General features: G+C 45.0%; 1 protein-coding gene across 5 annotated transcripts in view; it reads right to left on the reverse strand.

Annotated features, from left to right (window-relative positions):
* The window catches only part of LOC137439747 (uncharacterized), a 167,372-nt gene that overhangs the window by 17,383 nt on the left and 127,655 nt on the right, over nt 1-22,334 (reverse strand). For all 5 annotated transcript variants that reach the window (XM_068135802.2, XM_068135804.2, XM_068135805.2 and 2 more), the window contains one exon: nt 11,419-11,564. In XM_068135802.2, the coding sequence (XP_067991903.2) occupies nt 11,419-11,564 (146 nt within the window). The remainder of the gene's footprint in view (nt 1-11,418; nt 11,565-22,334) is intronic.

A 22,334-nucleotide genomic window follows, 5' to 3' on the forward strand; every position in this document is an offset into this window, starting at 1 on the left:
GTATTCAGATCAACCAGTTCAACCATATCCCAAAGAAGCAAAGAAGAAAAAAGACAAACGGCTTATGATGATTATCAAGATTATTTGGAAGAAGAAAACTCTAAAAGAATTTTAAAAAAATATATAATTAAAAGTGGTTCGCTAGAAACATATACACGTCTTCATCCAAATTCACCTCTACCATCTGACTCTGAAGAATCAGACTATGAATTATAGCCCTATAAATATGAGTAATTACGATTTAGAAGATTTTTTAGATTCATGGAATTATTCAGATTCTGACTCTGAAGATCTCACAAGTCATGATAGTGATGGAGAAACAATTGGGGATGAAGATTCCTACGATTCTGATAGCTTATGCTCAAATGATGAATATGAGTCAAGCTTTATTGATGATGACACAACGAGTGATTTCTCGAGCTTCCTTGAATCTCAAAGTTCTGAGTCAGATTAAAAGTTGGCTTGGTGCCAAATGTGCGTGGCTTTAAGGAAAGATTCATAGTTAAATGAGTGCCAAAATCTCACGAGATTGTTCACCTATAAATATGACTTTTTGTGAAAAATGCAACGTGTCAGTTAAGTTTATTTATCAACATAATAAAACTAAAAAACATCTTGGGGTAAATAAGAATGATTTAGTTGGACAGGAAAAAATAAAGTGTGAGCCTTGTAAAAAATTTATAAATAAATCTAGTTTTAAAAGACATTTAACCACTGCTGGTCATGCAAAAAAATTAGCTCCCCCCTCATTAACCATGAGATGCAACAAGTGCCAAAAAGATATTCTAAAAGCTGGATATAAGATACACCTAAAAACTGCTTCTCATCGGAAAAAATTGTTTAGTGTTTCTAGACAAGACAACGCATTTAAGAACCACGTTAAAATTATAAGATTTTCTTTTGATGAATCAGATACAGATAATTTTAATGAAAACTTTGGGAATATTAGACCTGAACTTAGGAAATTCTTTGAAAAAACTTTTAAGGAAATGGGTCCATTTAAATATTATTTTGGGATAAACTATAAATCAACAAAAGATGGGGAGACTCATGATATTTATAAGAGGTGTGATAATAAATATATTGTAAATGCTAATGAAAATTTTGAAGATTTTGGAGAAGATTTACACCCCGGGTTAGAAAGCCATGATTATAGTGGTCAATGCTTGGTGTACAAAGTGGAGGGGTTATTGGTGGAACAAACTCTGTTGATGTTCATGTTGTTAGCTCTGGGCCTCTTAGTGGATCATCTTACATTGATCTTCCACAAAAAATTAGGGGGAAACAGGCTATAATCAATATAAAAAATAATGATAATAAATGTTTTATCTGGTCTATTCTTGCACATCTTCACCCAGTTGACCATGGGAAAAATCCACATAGAGCTTCAAAATATTATAAGTATGAGAATGAGTTAAAATTGGGAAATATTCAGATGCCGATGAAAGTTAAAGATGTAAAGAGATTTGAAAAGTTAAATAACATGTCTGTTAATGTTTATGGGTTAACTGATAATTTGAATGTTCAACCAATTTATTTCTCAAGAGATCTGAAGACAATAAATATTAATCTTCTTTTGATAAAGGATGGAGATAATTCACATTATGTACTTATTAAAGATTTTGCAAAGTTAGTAAGAACACAGTTAACAAAGAGAACAAACAAAATTCATGTGTGCCCAAGATGTCTAAATTGGTTTAAGACAAAGGAGCGGTTAGGAAGACATTCTAAATATTGTAGTGAACATAAATCAACGGTTGTTAAGATGCCAGACAAGGGTTCTTCAATTTATTTTAAAGACACAGAGAAAACAATTAAACACCCATTTGTTATATATGCTGATTTTGAGAGCATCCTACAAAAATGTAATGATGGTGGAAAATATCAAGAGCACATTCCTTGTGGTTTCTGTTATTATATTAAATCTGGAATTGGTGATGAATTAAATAAAGTAGTTGGATACCGGGGGCCAAAGGCTCCTGAAAAATTTGTAGAAAATCTTGAAAATGATTGTATTCGATTAACAAAAATTATCATGGAGAATAAAAAAATTAAAGAAAAACCAAAGTTTATACCTGTGTTTCTACATAATAATTCTCATTATGACACACATCTTTTTATAAGAGAGTTGGCAAAAACGACTGGAAAAATAACAGCAATTCCAAGTACAGATCAAAATTATATTTCTTACACAAAGATAATCCCATCAAGTCCATTAACCAAAATAAGATTTCTTGACTCCTTTAAATTTATGGCAAGTGGTTTGGGAAATCTTGTAAACAATCTAAAGTCATTTCCTAATCTTGAAGGAGCTTTTGAAAACACAAATTTATTAACTCAAAAGGGAATTTATCCATATGACTACATGGATTCGTTTGAAAGGTTCAACGATACACAGTTGCCAAGCAAAGATGATTTTTGGAATGAACTCAACAATATTGGGATAACGGATAAAGAATATGAACACGCTCAAAATGTTTGGAAAGAACATGGGATTAAAAACATGGGGGGTTATCATGATTTGTATTTGAAAACGGATGTCCTTCTTTTGGCTGACGTTTTTGAATCATTCCGTGATATTTGTTTAAAGGGATATGAACTAGACCCAGCACATTATTTTACATCTCCAGGATTAGCATGGAGCGCAATGTTAAAGATGACGAAACAAGAAATTGATTTAATTACAGATGTTGATATGCTCCTAATGATTGAGAAGGCAAAACGTGGAGGAATTTCCCAGGTTTGTAAAAAGAGATATGCGAAAGCAAACAACAAGTATCTTCAAGATTATGATTCCAAGAAAAAGAGCTCTTTCTTGATGTATTATGATGCGAATAACTTGTATGGTTGGGCAATGTCCCAAGCTGTTCCATATGGTGGGTTAGAATGGGTTCCAAAGAAAGATGAACAAGAAGTTTTTAATGAGCTATTAAATAACACGCAAGAGGATCTTGATGATTGGAAGGTTGGGTATTATTTTGAAGTCGACTTAAAATACCCAAAAGAACTCCATTCAAAACATCAGGATCTTCCATTTGCTTGTTCAAAGGGTACGCCTCAAAAAGAATGGTTGAGTGATTATCAAAAGTCATTTAATGTTAAGACAACAACAGAGAAACTTTTAACAACATTATTTGATAAAAAGAATTATGTTCTCCACCAGAGAAATCTTCTTCAGTGTATCAATAACGGATTAGTTGTGGAAAAAATTCATAGAATAATAAAATTTAAGCAGAGTCATTGGTTGGCAAAATATATTGACTACAACACTCAGATGAGAACAAAGGGAACAATTCCATTTGAGAAAGATTTTTATAAGTTAATGAATAATTCAGTGTTTGGTAAGACGATGGAAAATGTTAGAAATAGGAGGGATATCAGATTAACAACAACATGGAAACAGGCCTCTAGGTTAATCAACAAGCCAAACTTTGCTAGTATAACAATTTTTGATGAAAACTTTTGTGGGATCAATATGCTAAGGGAAGAAATTAAAATGGATAAGCCGATCTACATTGGGACTACAGTTCTTGATTTATCAAAGTCCTTGATGTATGATTTTTATTATAAGAATCTGAAACCAAAATATAATGAAAAAGTTGAGCTGATGTATATGGACACAGACAGCTTTATATTGGATATCAAAACTGATGATGTTTTTAAAGACATGATAAATAATTCTGAAGTATATGACACGAGTAATTACCTTGGGTTTAAAGATGGGAGGAAAGAGGCCTTCTCAAAAGCCAATGAAAAAGTTATTGGAAAATTTAAAGATGACCTTGGAGGAAAAATTATGAGTGAATTTATTGGCCTTAGAGCAAAGTCATATGCGTATAGATATTTTGATGGGGATAAACTTGAAACTGGTAAAAAGCTAAAGGGAATAAAGAAGGGGGTTATAAAACAAACTCTCGGATTTGATGATTATAAAAACACGATGGATACAAAGGAGGTTGTGTACAGAAATATTAAAGGAATAAGAAGTTATAAACATAAAATATATTCCGAGAAAGTTCTTAAGAAGGCACTTGGTGCATATGATGATAAACGATATTTAAATAATGATGGGAACACATCGGTTCCTTTTGGATATCATGCCTCTTGCTAAAGGGGGGATGTACAATGGAAGTATAGATAATCTACTAAATCACCTCGATACATGAGTCAATGGGTAATAAACAGAAGGATAATAAACGGGGGATCACAGGTAGGTGGATTTTAGAGCCTCGATACATGAGCAGTGGGATCATAGACAAACAGTGAACCTCGATATAGGAGGATAATAAACGGGGGATCCCTGGCAGAGGGGGTAATAAACAGAAGGACCAAAGGACCGCAAACAATCAGTGAACCCTGTATTGCCTCACCGTTGGCGAGGCTAGAGAATTACTAACTTGATAACTTTTTTTAAAGACGCCGCTCGGCTTCGCCTTCGCTTTGTCTTATAAAAAAGTTATATCGCCCCTTCAAACTAGCATGGTGTATGGCGAAAAAACGGTCATGATTTCCAAAAAACCCACTTTAAAAAACACACGATTTGGGGCAAAATAACAACGATTTTAGGACTTTTGGGCCATTTTTCAGCGATTTTGTGCCTTTTCACCCCCTTTTCCAGTCAAAAAGCCCCATTTTAGGTGTCCCAGTGGGTTTGGGTGCGGGTGTCACAGTATCAACCTTTTTCCCCTACTGATATGAGACACAAAATAATATGGAGGATGGAAGATATACCAATTCTGATCACAGATTAGTTATTTCCAAAATTGGAGCGAAGCTGAAAGGATACCGATAGGAACAAACAAAATGCTGCTGAAATATAATCGGGCGAAACTAGAATTGGAAAATTATAGGAATTAATTTCAAATAAAATCGGATGGGACATTTGAGCCAGTTTTAAATATAGAACCAGATGAATCCAAAGGATTTTGCAACAACAAAAAAAATCAACAAAGCTATTTCGATTAAATATCAAACTAGAGCGAACTCGATTTGCACACCATCACAAATCCCCCACGCCTCCCATCGAAAGCAAAGCTGAAAGATGGCAAACAGTTCCACCAGGAATAACCCAATATAAAATTTTGAGTTTAAAAAAAATCTTCTGTTTTGACCCCCGTGACCCAATTCTGCACCCCCTGGAGCATGAACCGGGGGACAAATCGAAAAAATCGTTACATATTTCATGCATTCCCCAGTGTTGATTGCGTATACAAAGATTAATTTTAAAAATGTTTGAAAATATGCCCATAATTTAATTTTTTGACTCCATTCCAGGGGGCAGGGCCAAACGTGATACTGCTCTTGCACCTTCTTGCCATGTGGTGATCATAACTACTAAGCTTGGTGAATTTCTACACAACCGTTTAGGAGGAGATAAGCCTGGTGTTGGCTTAGCGGTTCGGGTGCCGGCTTGGGATCCTAGGATCCTGGGCTTGAATCCCGGTCAATCGCTGAATTAACACCAGGGGGGGTTGACTCAGCCTGTCATCCTTCCGAGGTCGGCAAAGTGAGTACCAGTTCACTGGTAATTCCCTGTGTGTTGCAAGAGGCAACTAACAGGGTTGGCAGCAGGAAGAGCATCCGGCCATAAAACATTGCTTCAAAAATGGGGACCATGGTGCCTGAAAAAGGCCATCCCCTGCTCTGCGGGGAAAAATGGCTTCTAAAGGTGGTTCTTCTTTTTCTTCATTTAGGAGGATATAGAGTGACGGACAGAGAGACGGACTCGACCGCAATTACCCCCCCCCCCCCCCCCCCCCCCCCCCGTTTATTTGTTTAGCGTGAGGATAAATATTCATACATCAAAAAAGCAAGAAGCTTTTTAAAAAGAAGTCTCAGGCCCGAACTCAAGAAGCTTTTAAAGCACATTTGCTTAAAACAATGTCTCAGGCCCGAAAAGTCACTTCACCCTCTTTTCTCCACGGCGTTAGCAAACCTACATCAACGTACGGTTTATAAAATTCGTTATTTTTATTTTTCCGCTGCTACAAACTGAATCTAGTCCTTCTAAACACTTTTTTTCATTGCAGGTATCCTGTCAATCCTTGTGAACACTAACCTTGGTGTCCTGGCCAAAAGAGCTACACATTTAGCACTGCCTGCAGTAGGTGGGAGTGCTAGGATGTGGATATGATTCAGGAATGAAGGGCCAATTCGCCACATCCTATGTCCAAGTGCCAGATTATCAAGCACAGTGTCCCCTTACCAATAAGCAAAGATGAGACAGGTAGACAGAGAAAACACATTAGAAACAGCAGTGCGACACAAATTTTGATTCCTTATATTCTCCCATCCCAACTGTAGGAACCTTGTCTCACTACAATCTTCGTGGATCCCACTGTCTTGGTACAGTCCTCACACCGCTGTCCTTGGTATTGCGGCGAAGTTCTTTTTGGAAACTTCTTGCCTCACCAAATCTGTTGCATTCCAAACATTTTCCCTACCAGCTGCCAATCTCTGCTCCACTCGATAATGTCCAACCTAACCTCCAACCTTTACTGTTCATCCTCTGCTCCCCTTGGCTTCTCAGATAATGTACTCTTGAAGGTGTCTGACTCCCTGGTGGTCTTCAACGATCCCTCAAGGCTCTACCATGTCTGGCAATTTAATCAAGCAGAATGGTCTGGACTGCAGCTAGCCCACAATCTCTTTCACCAACTGGTCTACTATCTATTCATCTTCAGACATAGACCGTGCCTGCGACTCATTCCTCAACAAACTACTCTCTCTCCTCCATCACTTCATACTGCCATTCTTCCAGCCATCCTGTCAAACATCTTCTCTCAGGTACAAGGATTTATGTGACGAGGCAATGAGCAGAAAACAACTAGCCTTTTGCTCCTGTAAAGCCACCACCACAGATAAACACCTGCAGTCTCTTGGCAAGACTCAACCATTGCATTTCCATCCTCAAATGTTCCAGAATGATGTAGAATTACACCAGAATTATTTAATTTTTAAGCGATTCTTCACCATTGAGAGATCGGCCGAAAAGCGATATATAACATGATATTAAAAAAAGTTATGGACGAGTTATGACTAAACTTGGTAGACGAGTTGGTTTGGTGACAAGAACAAGGCGATTAGATTTTGGTTCAGGTCCGAATCCAGATCCGGCCTCTCAGTGGGATACAAAGCATAAACTGTTCAGCCTGGCGGAGGTGTGCTCTCCACCGAGTGCCGTTCTAGTCTACTCCTGCTCTTGTTGTTGTTTAGCTCCGGACAGTTCTCTTGAACAAGCCTGTGGAATGGAGATAGCCGGTCGATCTCTCAGTAGCAACCCAGAGATCCCCCACGTCCAGGATGGTGTACCCCCACCTTCAATAAGGAGAGGGGGGAGAGAGGGAGAGGGGGAGAGGGGGGAGAGGGGGAGAGGGGGGAGGAGGGGGAGAGGGGGAGAGGGGGAGAGGGGGAGAGAGGGAGAGAGGGAGGGAGGGAGAGAGGGAGAGAGGGAGAGAGGGAGAGAAGGAGAGAGGGAGAGAGAGAGAGAGAGAGAGAGGGAGAGAGAGAGAGAGAGAGAGAGAGAGAGAGGAGAGAGAGAGAGAGAGAGAGAAAGAAGAGAGACAGAAGGGAAAGGACTGGTCCATGGGGACCGATCAGCACTCTGACCATGACCACACTGCCCTGACGAATTAGGGCAGCAGGGAAGAATGGGGAAGATTTGGTCCCTGACTTGCATTGGGCAGTACAACCACCGTGAAGAGGCTGTCTACTCTTGTCGATAAGCCTGGTGTTAGCTTAATGGTTAGGGTGGCTGGCTTAAGATCTTAGGGTCTTGAGTTTGAGCCGCTGTCATGCCATTGAAACAACAGCAGGTGGGTTGACTTAGCCTGTCATCCTTTCGAGGTTGCAAAGTGAGGACCAGCTGACTGAGAATAGGGCACTGCATCCACGGCACAGCCACACTTCCACAAAATGATGCAACCAACAGACACAGGCTTCATATGAAACAACAATTCCTGGTTATCTGTTCTTTACGACGTCATTTTCAGAGGACCGCCTACTTGCATCATGGAAAATCATCAGTGTTATCACGATTCCAAAGAATGCTGCCAAAACTGACCGTTTTAACGATGGACCAGTCAGCCTCTCACCATCATAGGTAAAGCAAGGGAATCGATAATCGCAGTGGATCTCAAGAGTCATCGTTTCTCAAACTCTCCAATCTCCTTGCAGGGATTGGTAGTCTGTAGTGGAAATACGCATTGAAGATGCAACAGATTGAGTGAAGCCAGAAGTTTCATAAAAGGCCTTGGCTGGTAGACCAAGGACAGGGATGTGAGGATTACATCGAATATCAGTTTAGCTTTCCACCCTCCATCGCCTCGCCCTTTTTTTTTTTTTTTTTTTTGTATAAAAGATCGAGGCTCGTGCAAGAGCTAACATTAATAACAAAAAAACATAAACAGACATGTAAAACATATAATAAAGGGAGCGGGAGAAAGATGGTGAGAGAGAGGGAAGCACACAAGTAGAACAGTAGAGAACAGGGACATCGGGAGATCTGTTTCTCCTCTGTAGGAGGGTGATGGCTTGGGGGGAGAGGGCATGGGAAAAGGGTAGGGGAGGGGGTGGGAGAGGTATAAAACCAAATGGACACTGCTCGGACTTCCAGGAAAGAGGTCGGTGTTTCAAAAAAGTAAAAAGTGGATCTGGGGTGAATTAACGGGGGTAGAAGAGATCAAGGTTTTGCATGGGGGAAGATAAGAGATGGTGGTGAACAGCTGTTTTAAAGACGTGGAGGGAGGAGTGGGATTGAAGAGAGTGAGGGAGTTTGTTCCAGAGGCGGGAGAAAAGAGAATGAAAGAGTGAAGGTGAGCAGAGAGTCTTGATTTTGGCAGTTTAACCATAAGAGGGTTGCTGGCAGATCTTGTGTGTCCTGCAGGAAAAATTGGGGGACAGAGCACAGACAGAGCTGGGGCGAGCAAGGCCGGAGAGGAGTCGGTAGAAGTCAGAAATATCACAAACCTGCCTGCGGTGAGAGAGTGAAAGGCCCTCGGAATCAGCTTCATCGTGGAGATTTCAATGATTCTGAAAGCTTTGGTTTCAACAGCGTGAAGCCGAGCTAGGTGTGAGGCAGGAGCACCAGCCCAGAGGAGAGGGCAGTATTCCATCAAGCTGCGGATGAAAGCTTTGTATGTGAACTCAGAGGTGCCAAGGAAGGACTTCACATGACGGAGGATGCCCAGTAGGCAACTGGCTTTGGAGGCCAGCTTGGAAATGTGGTTTTCCCAGGAAAGATCATGGCTGATTGTGAGGCCCAAAAGCTTGAGTGACAGAACTTCTTTCAGAGGATTGTTGAGAAAGTAGATGGGAGGGTTTTCCAGACGGTCTTTTCGGAGAGACAAAGTGAGAGTGTGAGATTTGTCTGGATTGAAAGACATGTTCCACTTGTTTGACCAGTTTGTGATTTTGTCCAGGTCTGCAGAGAGCGAAGAGGCTGCTGCCTGCTGATCTAAGGGTTGAGATATGGAGAGGCAGAGAGCGGAGTCATCAGCAAAGAGATAGAGAGATTGTCCAGAGAGTCGGAAAGATCATTGATGAAGACCAGAAAAAGGACAGGGCCCAGAACACTGCCCTGAGGAACTCCAGCCTGAACAGGAAGGGGAGATGAGAGAATTCCATTCAGGGCCACACGTTGACTTCGACCGGAGAGGAAGTCCGCAAACCATGCGTGGAGATTTTCCATGGATACCATAGGAGGAGAGTTTGGTGAGCAGGGCGGGGTGCCAGACCATATCGAAGGCACGGTATCTGTCAAGGGAGACGGCTCTGATTTCCTGTTTGGCATTGAGGACCTCCATCCATTGTTGAGACAGCAGAATCAGCATGTCCAGAGTAGAATGACCTGGTCTGAATCCAAATTGATGATCAGAGATCAAGCCATTGGAGAAGAGGAAGGATTTAATATCAGAAGTGATTATGGATTCCATGACCTTGCTGATGATTGTGAGCAGGCTGATTTGTTCTGTCGTTGCAAGGATCTGTTTTTGGCACATGGGACCCTTCAAGAGGAAAACAGGGAAACCCTTCAGGTTATTCTAGCTCAGATATGCTGCTTCTTCCCATCAGCCAGGAATGGATCAATTTCCTTAATCTCAACAAGAGGTCAGAACTGTCTCACTGGACAACTCACTGCAAAATTTAAGGCACCATGCCCTGATTTTCAAACTGTCAGCTAATGGTATCCAAAGTTCTCTCCTAAATTGAATATCACATTTCCTGTGTGCTTGCAAGCAGCAGGTTGCGTTGAATGGAATATTGTCTCATACTGTATCTTTCAGGCCGTGTTCCAAGACCACTCCTGCTCTGGATATCCACCAATGGCACATCATCACTTCAAAATCCATTGCTTCACTTTAAAGACAATTCTATTCTGTGCAGCATAGTTCCGTACCCCTCTGCTAGGCAGGGTGTGGCAGCATCTTTCTCTGCTGATCTGGAGAAAACAGAGAATGTTTCATCTTCCTTGAACGTGTCTTTTATAGTGCAAGGAAGACACATATTCCTACTTTGTCCCTCAATAAGGATCAGCAGGAAATTCCCCAATTTTATTCTGATGTCAACCTATGGGGGAGGTCCAATCTCTGGAGCTCTTCCACTTCACCATCAACTGCAACCTGTATTGGACATCATATCTCCAAGTTGGCCCTAAAAGCTGGCCAATCCCTCAGAATTCTCTGCAGGGCCAAGGCCTTCCTCTGCCCTCCTCAGCTTGTAATATTGTACAATGTCTTTAACGAGAGTGTCATGGAATACGATTTCCTTCTATGGATTGGTGTTGCTGCCTCTCTGCCCCTGTTGAGACCCTGGAATCTAAAATCGGCTGTGTATTTAGAATCATACGGCAGGATGCTTAGACTCAGAATCTGCTTCTTGCTGACTGTTGGCAGGTTGTAGACTAGCAGTGTTTTACCTGCTCTACTCTGGTCTTGCTACACCTGCCCTGCTACCTCTCCACCCAACGCCTTCCTCTTCATGTTGAATGTGTTCTCCCATCAACCCTTTCATACTTATCTTCCCCAATTCTAAACTTAACACTCACATTCATTCATCCAACCACATTGTATCCATCTGTGGAGCTGTCTTCCCGAGTCCATTGGCTTCAGCCTTTCTAAACAAGGTTCAAGTCCAATGCCACCTCATGCTCATGTCCCCTCCCAGGCCGAGACCCTGCCACGTCCTGCTTCTACAATTGTGCACCACTGCTTGTGCTGTGGTGCATGTTTGTTATCCCTCCACTGCTTTCCCTTTACCCCATTTTGTTTGTGGAACCATTGCCCCCTGTCATTTAACTCTTGCATGAGCTTCAATAGCTGGGTTAAAAAAGTATATTAAAAATTAAGTGGATCTAATTCAGCTGAGTTTTTGGTTGAAGGTGGAGCATCCTGTGATAAATCTTAAACTAAAGATACTCACACGCCCTGTTGGACCTCAAGCTCGGAGATGTGCGTTCCAAAACCAAACAGCTGTAGATCAGCGACATGTTCAGCCATGAGTTGTAGTTCTTTTCCGTGTTCTATCTCTGGGTCTTCCAAGAGCAGCAATTGAGGACTTCCAAAGTCCTGAAAGTCACAGATATGTTCCGTTATTGAAGCTCCTGTTGGATATGGTATAAAAAATCTTTCCATGACAACTTGTAACTCGTGCTGGATTAACCTTTTGTGGGCCTGGTGCCAAACAGATTTGTGTACACACAAGTTGTCTTTAACGCAGCACACAGCGGTGCGTGCTGTACGTAACTGCATATGCGAGGCAGTTTTGCTTTATTTTCATCCAATTCTGATTTAGCACTTCATGTTTCTGAGTTTCTGAGCACCGCTTGAATGTTTTTTCATCATTTTTGTCTCTAGTTATCCTATAAACAAACTATCCCGCACTACATCTCACCCACGCCTGAAACAGTGTGTGCACTAGACCGTACGCCATTCACAATGCAGAGACATCACACACCAGTAATGTAATGACTGCAGTGTGGAAATAAAATGCAAAAACGGCAACATGATGATGGTATGTGGCGCATGTATGTATGTATATATGTATGTATGTGTGTATATATATATATATATATATATATATATATATATATATATATATATATATATATATATATATATATATATATATATATACATATATATATATATATACATATATATATATATATATATATATATATATATATATATTGTTACGGATCCGGGGGAAGGCACTCCCGTTAGCAAGGGGGGTTAGTCCCCTTGTCTTGTTAAGCTGGCCGTCCGACCGGTCCTGGAACTACCCCGCTCCTTTGTGGGATGGGATTGGCCAAGGTGATCTTTCACGAGGACATCTCTCTGACCATTCTCAGAGAGCCTCCTCAGCGTCGACGAGTCTGGCATTTCACTCAGGCCAACTGGCATGGCCTTCAAGCAGCCATCAATCATCTGGACTGGTCTCCCATCTCTACCGCCTCTGACATCAATTCATCCTGGGAATTCTTCCAAAGTAAACTGCTCTCTCTCATGCACAGATTTATCCCATCTCGTCTTCAGTTGTCATACCCTTCCTCCCGTCCATGGTACACGGAATCTTGTGGTGAGGCTATTGCCCAGAAACAACTTGCTTTCGTCTCCTGGAAAGCAAATCCAACGGAAGGAAATCTCATTTCCTTTCACAAAGCCCAAAACAAGTGTGTGTCCACCCTCAGGAGAGCCAGGAAACAATATCTCTCCGTTCTCAGGACAGAACTCTCTTATCTGTCTCCCTCTTCCAAATCCTGGTGGCGTCTGGTCAAATCTGTTTCTGGCGTTTGTTCCCCCTCCATCCCCTCCCTCACCTCAAACGGCCACACGGCTGACTCCGCGCGTGAAAAAGCTGAATGCCTTAACTCTGTGTTTGCCTCTAAATCTTGTGTCCCAAACCCATCCCTCTCTGTACCCACCGTACCCAGTCGTACCCAGCTGCTCCTGGACTCTGTGTCCTTTCCTCCTGACAAGGTGGAAAAGTTTCTGTCAACCCTCGACTCTGATTCTGCAACTGGACCTGACGGCATCAGCCCACGGGTCCTAAAATCTTGTTCTTCCGCTCTTTCACTCCCTCTCTCTGTTCCCTTCACACTCTCTTTTGCTCAAGGTCATCTGCCATCTGCTTGGAAATCTGCCAACATCACCGCTTTGCACAAAAAGGTGCAAAAACAGATCCCAGCAACTGCAGACCAATCAGCCTTCTCTCAATTATCAGTAAAGTCATGGAATCCATCATTGCTTCAGATATGAAATCTTTCCTCTTCTCCAATGGCTTGATCTCTGATCATCAATTTGGTTTCAGACCTGGTCACTCTACTCTGGACATGCTGCTACTGCTTTCTCAGCAATGGATGGAGGTCCTCAATGCCAAACAGGAAATTAGAGCTGTCTCCCTTGACATATCACGTGCCTTCGATACGGTCTGGCACCCCGCTCTACTCACCAAACTCTCCTCTGTTGGTATCCATGGAAATCTCCACGCATGGCTGGCGGACTTCCTCTCTAGTCGTAGTCAACGTGTGGCCCTGAATGGGTTTCTCTCATCTCCTCTTCCTGTTCAGGCTGGCGTTCCCCAAGGCAGTGTTCTGGGCCCTGTGCTTTTTCTGGTCTTCATCAATGATCTCTCCGACTCTCTTGAAAATCCTCTCTATCTCTTTGCTGATGACTCTACTCTCTGTCCCTCCATTCTTCATCCCTCAGATCGGCAGTCTGCAGCCTCCTCACTCTCTGCAGACCTGGACAAAATCACAGACTGGGAAAACAAGTGGAACATGTCTTTCAATCCTGACAAATCTCACACTCTTACGATGTCTCTCCAAAAAGACCGACTGGACAAACCCTCCCATTTACTTTCTGAATCATCCTCTCCAAGAAGTTCTGTCACTCAAACTTTTGGGTCTCACTATCTGCCATGATCTTTCCTGGGAAAACCACATTTCAAATCTGGCCTCCAAAGCCAGTCGCCGACTGGGCATCCTCTGTCGTGCGAAGTCCTTCCTTGGCACACCTGAGCTCCTCACCACGTACAAGGCTTTCATCCGCAGCTCAATGGAATACTGCTCTCCCCTCTGGGCTGGTGCTCCTGCCTCACACCTAGCTCGTCTTCACGCTGTTGAAAGCAAAGCATTCAGAATCATTGGAATCTCCCGCGATGAAGCTAACTCCAAGGGCCTCTCACCAACTCACCGCAGACAGGTTGGTGGTCTTTCCGTCTTCTACCGACTCCTTTCTGGCCTTGCCCCCCCCCCCAGTTCTCTCTGGGCTCTGTCCCGCAAATATTCCTACAGGTCGCACAAGATCTGCCTGCAACCCTCTTATGGTTAAACTGCCAAAATCAAGACTCTCTGCTCACCTTCACTATTTTATTCCTCTTTTTCCCACCTCTGTAACAAACTCCCTCACTCTCTTCAACCCACTCCTCCCTCCAGGTCTTTAAAACAGCTGTTCACCACCATCTCTTATCTTCCCCCATCCAAAACCTTGATCTTTTCTCTCCCCGATAATTTCACCCCAATTCCACTTTTTGAAATACCAACTTCTGTCCTGGAAGTCCTTGGTGTCCTTGTGTTTGATACTTCTCCCACCCCCCCCCCCCCCCTTCCCACGCCTTCTCCCCCCAAGCCCTCTCCCTCCCACACATCTCCCACACATCTCCCTGCTCTTAAATGTTGTGTGCTCTCAAGTGTTTGTGTGCTTCCCATTCTGTTGTCTTCCGCTCCCTCTTTTTATATATTTTGTTTGTCTGGTTGATTTGTTTGTGAAGTAAATGTCAGCTCTTTCATGAGCCTCGATTCAGTACCCAAAAAAAAAAAAAAGGGATTCCCGGACACCTCCGTCAATCCCTCCACAAAGCAGGTGGATGGCCCCGCTCGAATCCCGGACAAGATGGAGTTTGCCCAGCGGTTTAGCAATCCAGAATCCGAGCCGTTAGCAATGGACTAAACCCGATTGTAAGCGGTTCTGCCGAAATCGCGCCACAGGTACTCAATCGGGAAATCACTAAAGAGATCGGACGAGAAAGAAGCCAAAGAATAAGAAGGAACAGGGATTTATTAATTATTTACACGAAAACCAAAACCAAAGAAGAAACGAAAGTAATTTACAGAAGAAGAAGAAGACACAGCGCAAATCCTTATACAAGCTTACTTATACCCAGGGACAAGACAAACAGAACAAACTCACGTACACTAATGAGGTTTTCAGGCAGGAATGGCGGGAAGGATGAGAAGGGCAGACGGTCCAAAGAACTGGTGGGCAGGGAGGTTCGGGAATCGCGGCACGTCGTTGGTGGCCCACGTGAGCGTCACGCTCCGGTGCAGTGGCGAAAACCCGGTCGTCAGTGCTGGTTGGTATCGCGTCTCTCTCCGGTGCTCCTTGCTCATCTGCCTCTCACCGTGGCTCTTGAATCTCCTCCCGCGTCTCTCTTGTGGGGGCCTCGCGCCAAGGGTTTTATAACCACGCCCTTGGAACCCTCTCGAACTCCCTAGATGTTTCTTGCCACGCCCTATCAAGCCATGCCCACCGAGCCCTGGTTGGTCATTAGGGGCTCTCTGGCTCCACCTTTGATGACGAGGTGGGGCCACACCCTTCTTCTCCGATCCTGGCCTCGTGGGCAATGGAGTTTTGGCGGTGTAATGCCAACGAAACAGCCCAACTGTCACTGGCACCTGGCAGAGGCGATTGGGGAAAATTGAAAAGGGGACCTATCTTATTTGATTGATGCAACGTAGAGTCAACTATTGGAAACACAGCCTTACCTGAAACACATACTAATGACATAACTATTGAGAGGTCCTATGGTTCGCTACGTGTTGTACATGGACTAACTAAGGTGCAATTTTTAATTAACAGCCAATTAAGGGGACATGTACACAGGCGTCATTTATAAGGGAATTTACCACTAAATTTACATGTGAAGGTTCTAAAAACCATAACACAGCACCCTCATTCCTCACGGCACGTCTCGGGCTGAAAAAAACTTTAACTTAATGTGACACGCAGGTGTAATACCCCTCTACTATTAACCTTGCCCTTGAGTGCGACAGTTTTAAAACACAATTAAGTATGTCCCGCCTGCTACGTTGCATCCTGCCTAACAGATTCGCACCCACAATTAACCGAATTGCAGAATTATTTTCAAACTACACATGTACGGTGGGGAGCATTATTTACAAGACACTATTTGTATTTACATTGCAACCCAGGACCTGTCATTTGTTTTGGGGAAACAAAAAGAACCCTGTGGGAGGGAGGAAAAAGCATGCACTGCATCGATACACCACCTCTACATGCCCGGGGATGCAGGATTGATATTGCAATGCATCCCCGAGCATGCAAGCACCAAAGCACCAATAAGCACCATCAAGCACCATCCAGTGCTACATTGCACACACAATAAAAACAAACTGATGGTCTTCTTTCTGCTCTGCTCCCTCTGCTGGCCGATGTCTCTTCCTGGTGTTGTCGTTCTTGGTGACTTGCTGCCTATTTGCAATAATAAAAATAAAAAGCACAAAACGTGTCCATTTTTTATTTGGGGCCCACAGGGGCCAACTATGGGTGGTCCACCTGTAGGGCAAAAGGGGCCACCTCGCCATGGTCCGCAAGCAAGATCTTTTTCTGGCCAACCTGGCCGGTCCCAGCAGAGGGGTCAGGCCCCAACACGTGGGGTCCATCAGTGGTGCTCGGCCACAGTACCGTGGTCCATAAGTGCGGTGCTTGGCCGCAAGACGTGCGGTCCATAAAGTGGTGCATCGATCCAGGCAGCTGGCAGCGGAAATGCGGGCGCACAGATAATAATAATAATAATAATAATAATACATTTATTTTATATAGCGCTTTTCAAGAAGCCCAAAGACGCTTTGACAGAGTACAAAAAACAAGTGCAAAAAGACAAAAATCAATAGGTAAATAATCAAAGCAAAAGGAAGGAGAAGGAGAAGATATAGTCAGGGGTTAAATGCTGTGGGTTAAATGTTGAATGCAGTGTTGAACAGGTGGGTCTTGAGTGATGTTTTGAATGTGGTGAGTGAGGAGGAGTCTCTGATGGTGTGAGGTAGTGAGTTCCAGAGGGTGGGAGCAGCGATGGAGAAGGCCCTGTCCCCCCAGGATCTGAATTTGGTCCGGATGGGGGGGTGGGGTGGGGGGGTCAGGAGGTTGGTACCAGCAGAGCGGAGGTTGCGGGTGGGAGTGTGTCTGGAGAGGAGGTCAGCCAGGTAGGATGGGGCCAGGTTATGGAGGGCTTTGTAGGTCAAGAGGAGGATTTTGTACTGGATTCTCTGGGGGATGGGGAGCCAGTGAAGCTTGTAAAGGACGGGGGTGATGTGGTCACGGGTCCGGGAATGGGTGAGTAGATGGGCAGCCGAGTTCTGAATGTATTGGAGTTTATTGGTGTTTATTGAGGGTGAACCATAGAGGAGGCTGTTGCAGTAGACCAGACGGGAGGTGATGAATGCGTGGATGAGGGTTTCTGCAGCCGTGGAGGAGAGGGATGCACGGAGACGGGCGATGTTTTTCAGGTGAAAGAAGGCTGTCTTTGTGATGTGTTTAGTGTATTTGTCGAAGGAGAGGGTTTGGTCAAAGATGATGCCAAGATTCCGGATGTGAGGGGAGGTGGATACTGGGAAACCGTCGATGTTGAGGGCAAAGTTATGGGTGGATTTGGTGCGCGTTTTTGGGCCAATGATGATTATTTCAGATTTATCATAGTTAAGTTTGAGGAAGTTTATTTGAAGCCGGGATTTTATTTCAGTGATGCAGTTTGTCAGGATAGAGTGGGTGGCGGTGGAGATGTACTTGGTGGAGATGAAAAGCTGGATGTCATCGGCGAAGCAGTGGAATTGGAGACCATGACGGCGGATTAAGTGACCAAGGGGGGACAGGTACAGGATGAAGAGGAGGGGGCCAATAACTGAACCTTGGGGGACACCTTAGGGGAGGGGAGCAGTGGGGGATTTGCCGTTATTGATGGAGATGAACTGGCATCTGTCAGAGAGATATGATTTGATCCAAGAGAGGGCAGTGCCGGTAATGTTAAAGGTGGTTTCAAGTCGGGTGAGGAGGATGGTGTGATTGATGGTGTCAAAGGCGGCGCTGAGGTCGAGGAGGATGAGAATGTTGAGGTTGCCAGCGTCAGAGGAGAGTAGAAGGTCGTTGGTGATTTTGAGGAGAGCAGTTTCAGTACTGTGGTTGGAGCGGACCCCAGATTGGAATGTTTCATACAGGTTATTGGCAGAGAGGTGATGTTTGAGTTGAATGGCTACAGCACGTTCCAAAACTTTTGACAGAAAGGGTAGGTTGGAGATGGGTCTGAAGTTATTTAGGGTGTCAGGGTTGAGTCCAGGTTTTTTCAGAATGGGGGTAACAGCAGCAATTTTGAGGGATGGTGGGACGATGCCTGTAGACAGGGAGGAGTTTATTGTTGCAGTGATAAGTGGAGAGAGAGCAGGAAGGGAGGCCTTGACAAAGCTGGAGGGGATTGGGTCAAGAGTGCAGGTGGCAGTTTTCATTCCTATGAGTTCAGAGAGGTCAGTAGAGGAGACTGTGGAAAATTGAGACAGGGGTTGGCAGGATAAGGGGGGGCAGGTGGTTTGAGGGGGAGCGGGTGCGGTGGTGGTTAAGCTGTTGTAGATGTTGTCAATTTTGCATTGGAAGAATGAAAGGAAGGAGATGCAGTTGTCTACTGTGAATGACTGGGTGGTGGTGTTCAGGGGGCTGAGGAGTTTGTTTATTGTAGAGAAGAGTGCTTTTGGGTTTCCGGAGCCAGAGTGGATAATTTGAGAGTAGTAGGCGGAGCGGGCGCGGGAGAGGGCATCTATGTAGTGTTGTAGGTGGTCCTTGTAGGCCTGGGAGTGAATTGTGAGACCTGTTTTATTGCGGAGTCTTTCAAGTTGGCGAGCACGAGTTTTCATCAGGCGGAGTTCAGGGGTAAACCAGGGAGCAGAATGGGTGAAAGAAACTGTTTTGGTTTTTAGAGGCGCAAGCTGGTCAAGGCAGGAGGAGAGAGTGTGGTTGTAGTAATCAGTGAGGTCAGAATGGGTGTGGAGGTCAACAAAGGGAGAAGTGGACATTTTTTCAGAGAGGGTGGATGAGAATGAGGTAGGTGAAAGAGCGTTTAGCTTACGGAAGTTGATCGTGCGATAATGCCTTGGTGCTGGGGTGGGGATGTTGATGGTCATAGTGATGGCTAAGTGGTCAGAGAGGGTGAGGTCGGAGCCAGAGAGATGGTGCAAAATTAATCCAGTAGAGCAGGCAAGGTCCAGAATGTGCCCATGGTTATGGGTAGGAAAGTTGACATGTTGAGTGAGGTTAAAGCAGGTGAGTAAATCAGTGAAGTCAGTGGTTATTGTGGAGTCAGTGGAGTCCATGTGGATATTGAAATCACCGAGGAGGAGGGTTGAGGGGGAGAGGGAACAGAGCTGGGTCAGAAAGTAGGAGAAGTCCGACAGGAATGATGGGTGTGGTTTGGGAGGGCGGTAGACGACAGCCATGACTGACTGTGTGTGACCAGAGAGTTTAAAAGCCAGGTGTTCAAATGATGGAGCAGATGAGATGGAGATGAGGCTAGTCTTGATGTCTTGTCGGTGAATTACGGCAATTCCACCACCTCGGCCCTCCGAGAGTGGTTTATTGATGTAAGAATATCCATTGGGTGTAGTGAGGTTGAGTGAGAAGTAGTCCAGAGGTTGTTGCCAGGTTTCAATGAGACAGAGAAAGTCCAGTTTATTATCCAGAATGTCGTCGTTCAGGATGAGGCTTTTGTTGTTGAGGGACCGGGTATTGAACAGGGTGAGCTTGATGTTGTTTTGTACGGTGGGGATGAACTCAGGTGATTTAGCCAGGGTTTGCAGACAGGAGGTGCGATCGTGTGCGTTGCTGGGACCAGGTGCGCTGGGATGATGAGTGGGAGTGCGCTGAGCCGACCAGAGTACGGGAATGAAGTGACCTGTTTGTAAGTAAACAAACTTACGACAGGAGCCTCTATGAATGTATCTAGGTCGTCGCAGGAGCCCGTGGTACTTGATTGCAGAGATGCATGATGGGGTGGAGTGAGTATTGAGCAGAAGAAGCCTTGCGGCGGAGTACCTCAGAGCCATGCCAGGCAGGAGCGAAGGGACGAGTACGAGGCCAAGGTCGAGGAGGCAAAGCGGAAAATGCAGCGGCAAACGACCGCAGCCGCTAATCAAGACCACAGCGGCAAACAGCCACCGCCGCAAACAACGGCCACAAACAACGGGAGCGGGCCTGAGGAAACAGTGGAGGAGCCGGGCAGGCGAAGCCAGGAGCAGAGCCGGGACCGAGTAGAGGGCAGACCCAATGGTCAAAAATCCGCCACGACCACCAGAAAAGCAAACTATGTACAATGGCCCAGTCGGAGAAGCGGCAAACAAGTAACGCCAGCGTCCTCTCCAGACCGGACCGGAAGCGGAAGTCCAATATTAAAATTGGCCGTTGTTTGTCGATGCGGCTCCCGCACGCTCTCCCTCAGTGCCCAGAGAGCACGGTCCATGGGTGGGGAGGAAGACAAAGCAGAGTCAGCGAGGGGTAAGGGCGCAAGGGTACACATCAACACAAGGCAATGCAGAGGTGAGGTGCGCCTGGAGATTGGAGATCGAGCGGAGAAAGCTCGTCCCTAACGTACGTCACCCACCCCCCTCCCCCCCCCCGTCACCTACTCTACCCTCGCCCCTTACCCCGTATTTACACAACAATTTACAAATTCGTCTCTATCGTCTCGTCTTCCCCATATCTCCCCTAATCCAAATTCATCCACAATCCCCATGAAACCAAATTTGCCATCACCCAATTCATCATCAATCCCTCTTAAGGAGGAAGAGATGGAACAACCAGCACAATGTCTCACCCACGTCATGATGCGTCTCACATTCCCAAAAACATTTGCACAAAAAGCTAATCAAACCATGGCATGGCGTGGAGTCCTGTCGTCACCTCAGGTGAGTGGGTGTAGATGGTGCGAGGGGATTCCAATCCTAACTACCCTCTAAATGACTAACACTTTTTACTCTACCCGGGGTCTTTCCCTGCCAAACCATTGGCCATCTTACACTATGCGGTTCTAAAAACCGAACTCCCATTGCACATACGATGGCGCTCTCCAATTTGGGGTTTCACTCCCCCGATTCAACTCCCTGTGCCTTCGCACAATTTCAGGGCTGAGTCGTGTGGCTCCCCTAGCAGGTCTACTCACCTGCACACCTCCGCCACTGCAGTTGCCTCCGAGCTTAACTGTTCCTTTACCCTAACCTATCTAACTGGGAAAGGCCCTCCCTGACACATACCCCCTCGGTGCCCTCTCTGGCACTGGGCTACCCGGGTCCGTCCTCCGGATCCTCGGGCCCCATTCACAACTCTACCGGCTCCCAGAGCCCACCTGCGGCCTCACGTGGCCGACATCCTCACAGTGGCGGAGTGCCCATTTAACCATACACACTAACAGGCCACACGCCCAGCCATTTCCACTTCACTAATGCACCCATGCAAACACCATTCTACCACACGCACCACAGATGCCAATATCCACCACAATTTACCTATAGCCTCTACCTACTCTTAAACTACCCTCCCCGGGTATTCGTGATAGGGGTCCATCTTCCCCATCCACTCCCTTCGCACCAACCACTGCACTCCACGTTTTCCACCATACTCACTCCACACCATCCATTCCATACTCCATGTATCCCAGATCATTCATTTCATCCAACCATTCTCCATACACCTGTTCACCTGCACACCTGTGCTCACACACACCTGGTGGCTCTTGCACCCTCCTTTCCTCCCAGGCTTCTTCATTCACTACAATGCCATTCACGCACACTCACAATACTCTGCTCAATCACCTCCTTCACACACACGGCACCATTCACGAGCATTGCCTCATTTGCTCAACACAAAGATTCTCACACACACAGCCATTCTCAACCAATTCCTCATTTCAACATGCTCACCAGCAAGAACTTCCATACCAATTCCTCATTCAATAAAAAACCACAAACACAATGCATTATCTGATCTACCTACTCCCTTCTAAAACTCGCGCTTCCCCGTCGCCCCTTATACTATTGCGCTCCCTCGTCGTTATCAACCAACTAATCTACCTACGTCCCCTACTTTTGTCTTTCTTTTTTTTTGTATACTGAATCGAGGCTCGTGAAAGAGCTGACATTTACTTCACAAACAAATCAACCAGACAAACAAAATATATAAAATGAGGGAGAGGAAGACAAGATGGGGAGAGAAGGGGAAGCACACAAACACTTGAGAGCACACAACATTTGAGAGCAGGGAGATGTGTGGGAGGGAGAGGGCTTG

Source organism: Myxine glutinosa, chromosome 14 (genome assembly GCF_964187855.1).
Source record: "Myxine glutinosa chromosome 14, kmMyxGlut1.1, whole genome shotgun sequence".
NCBI classification, from domain to species: Eukaryota; Metazoa; Chordata; class Myxini; order Myxiniformes; family Myxinidae; genus Myxine; species Myxine glutinosa.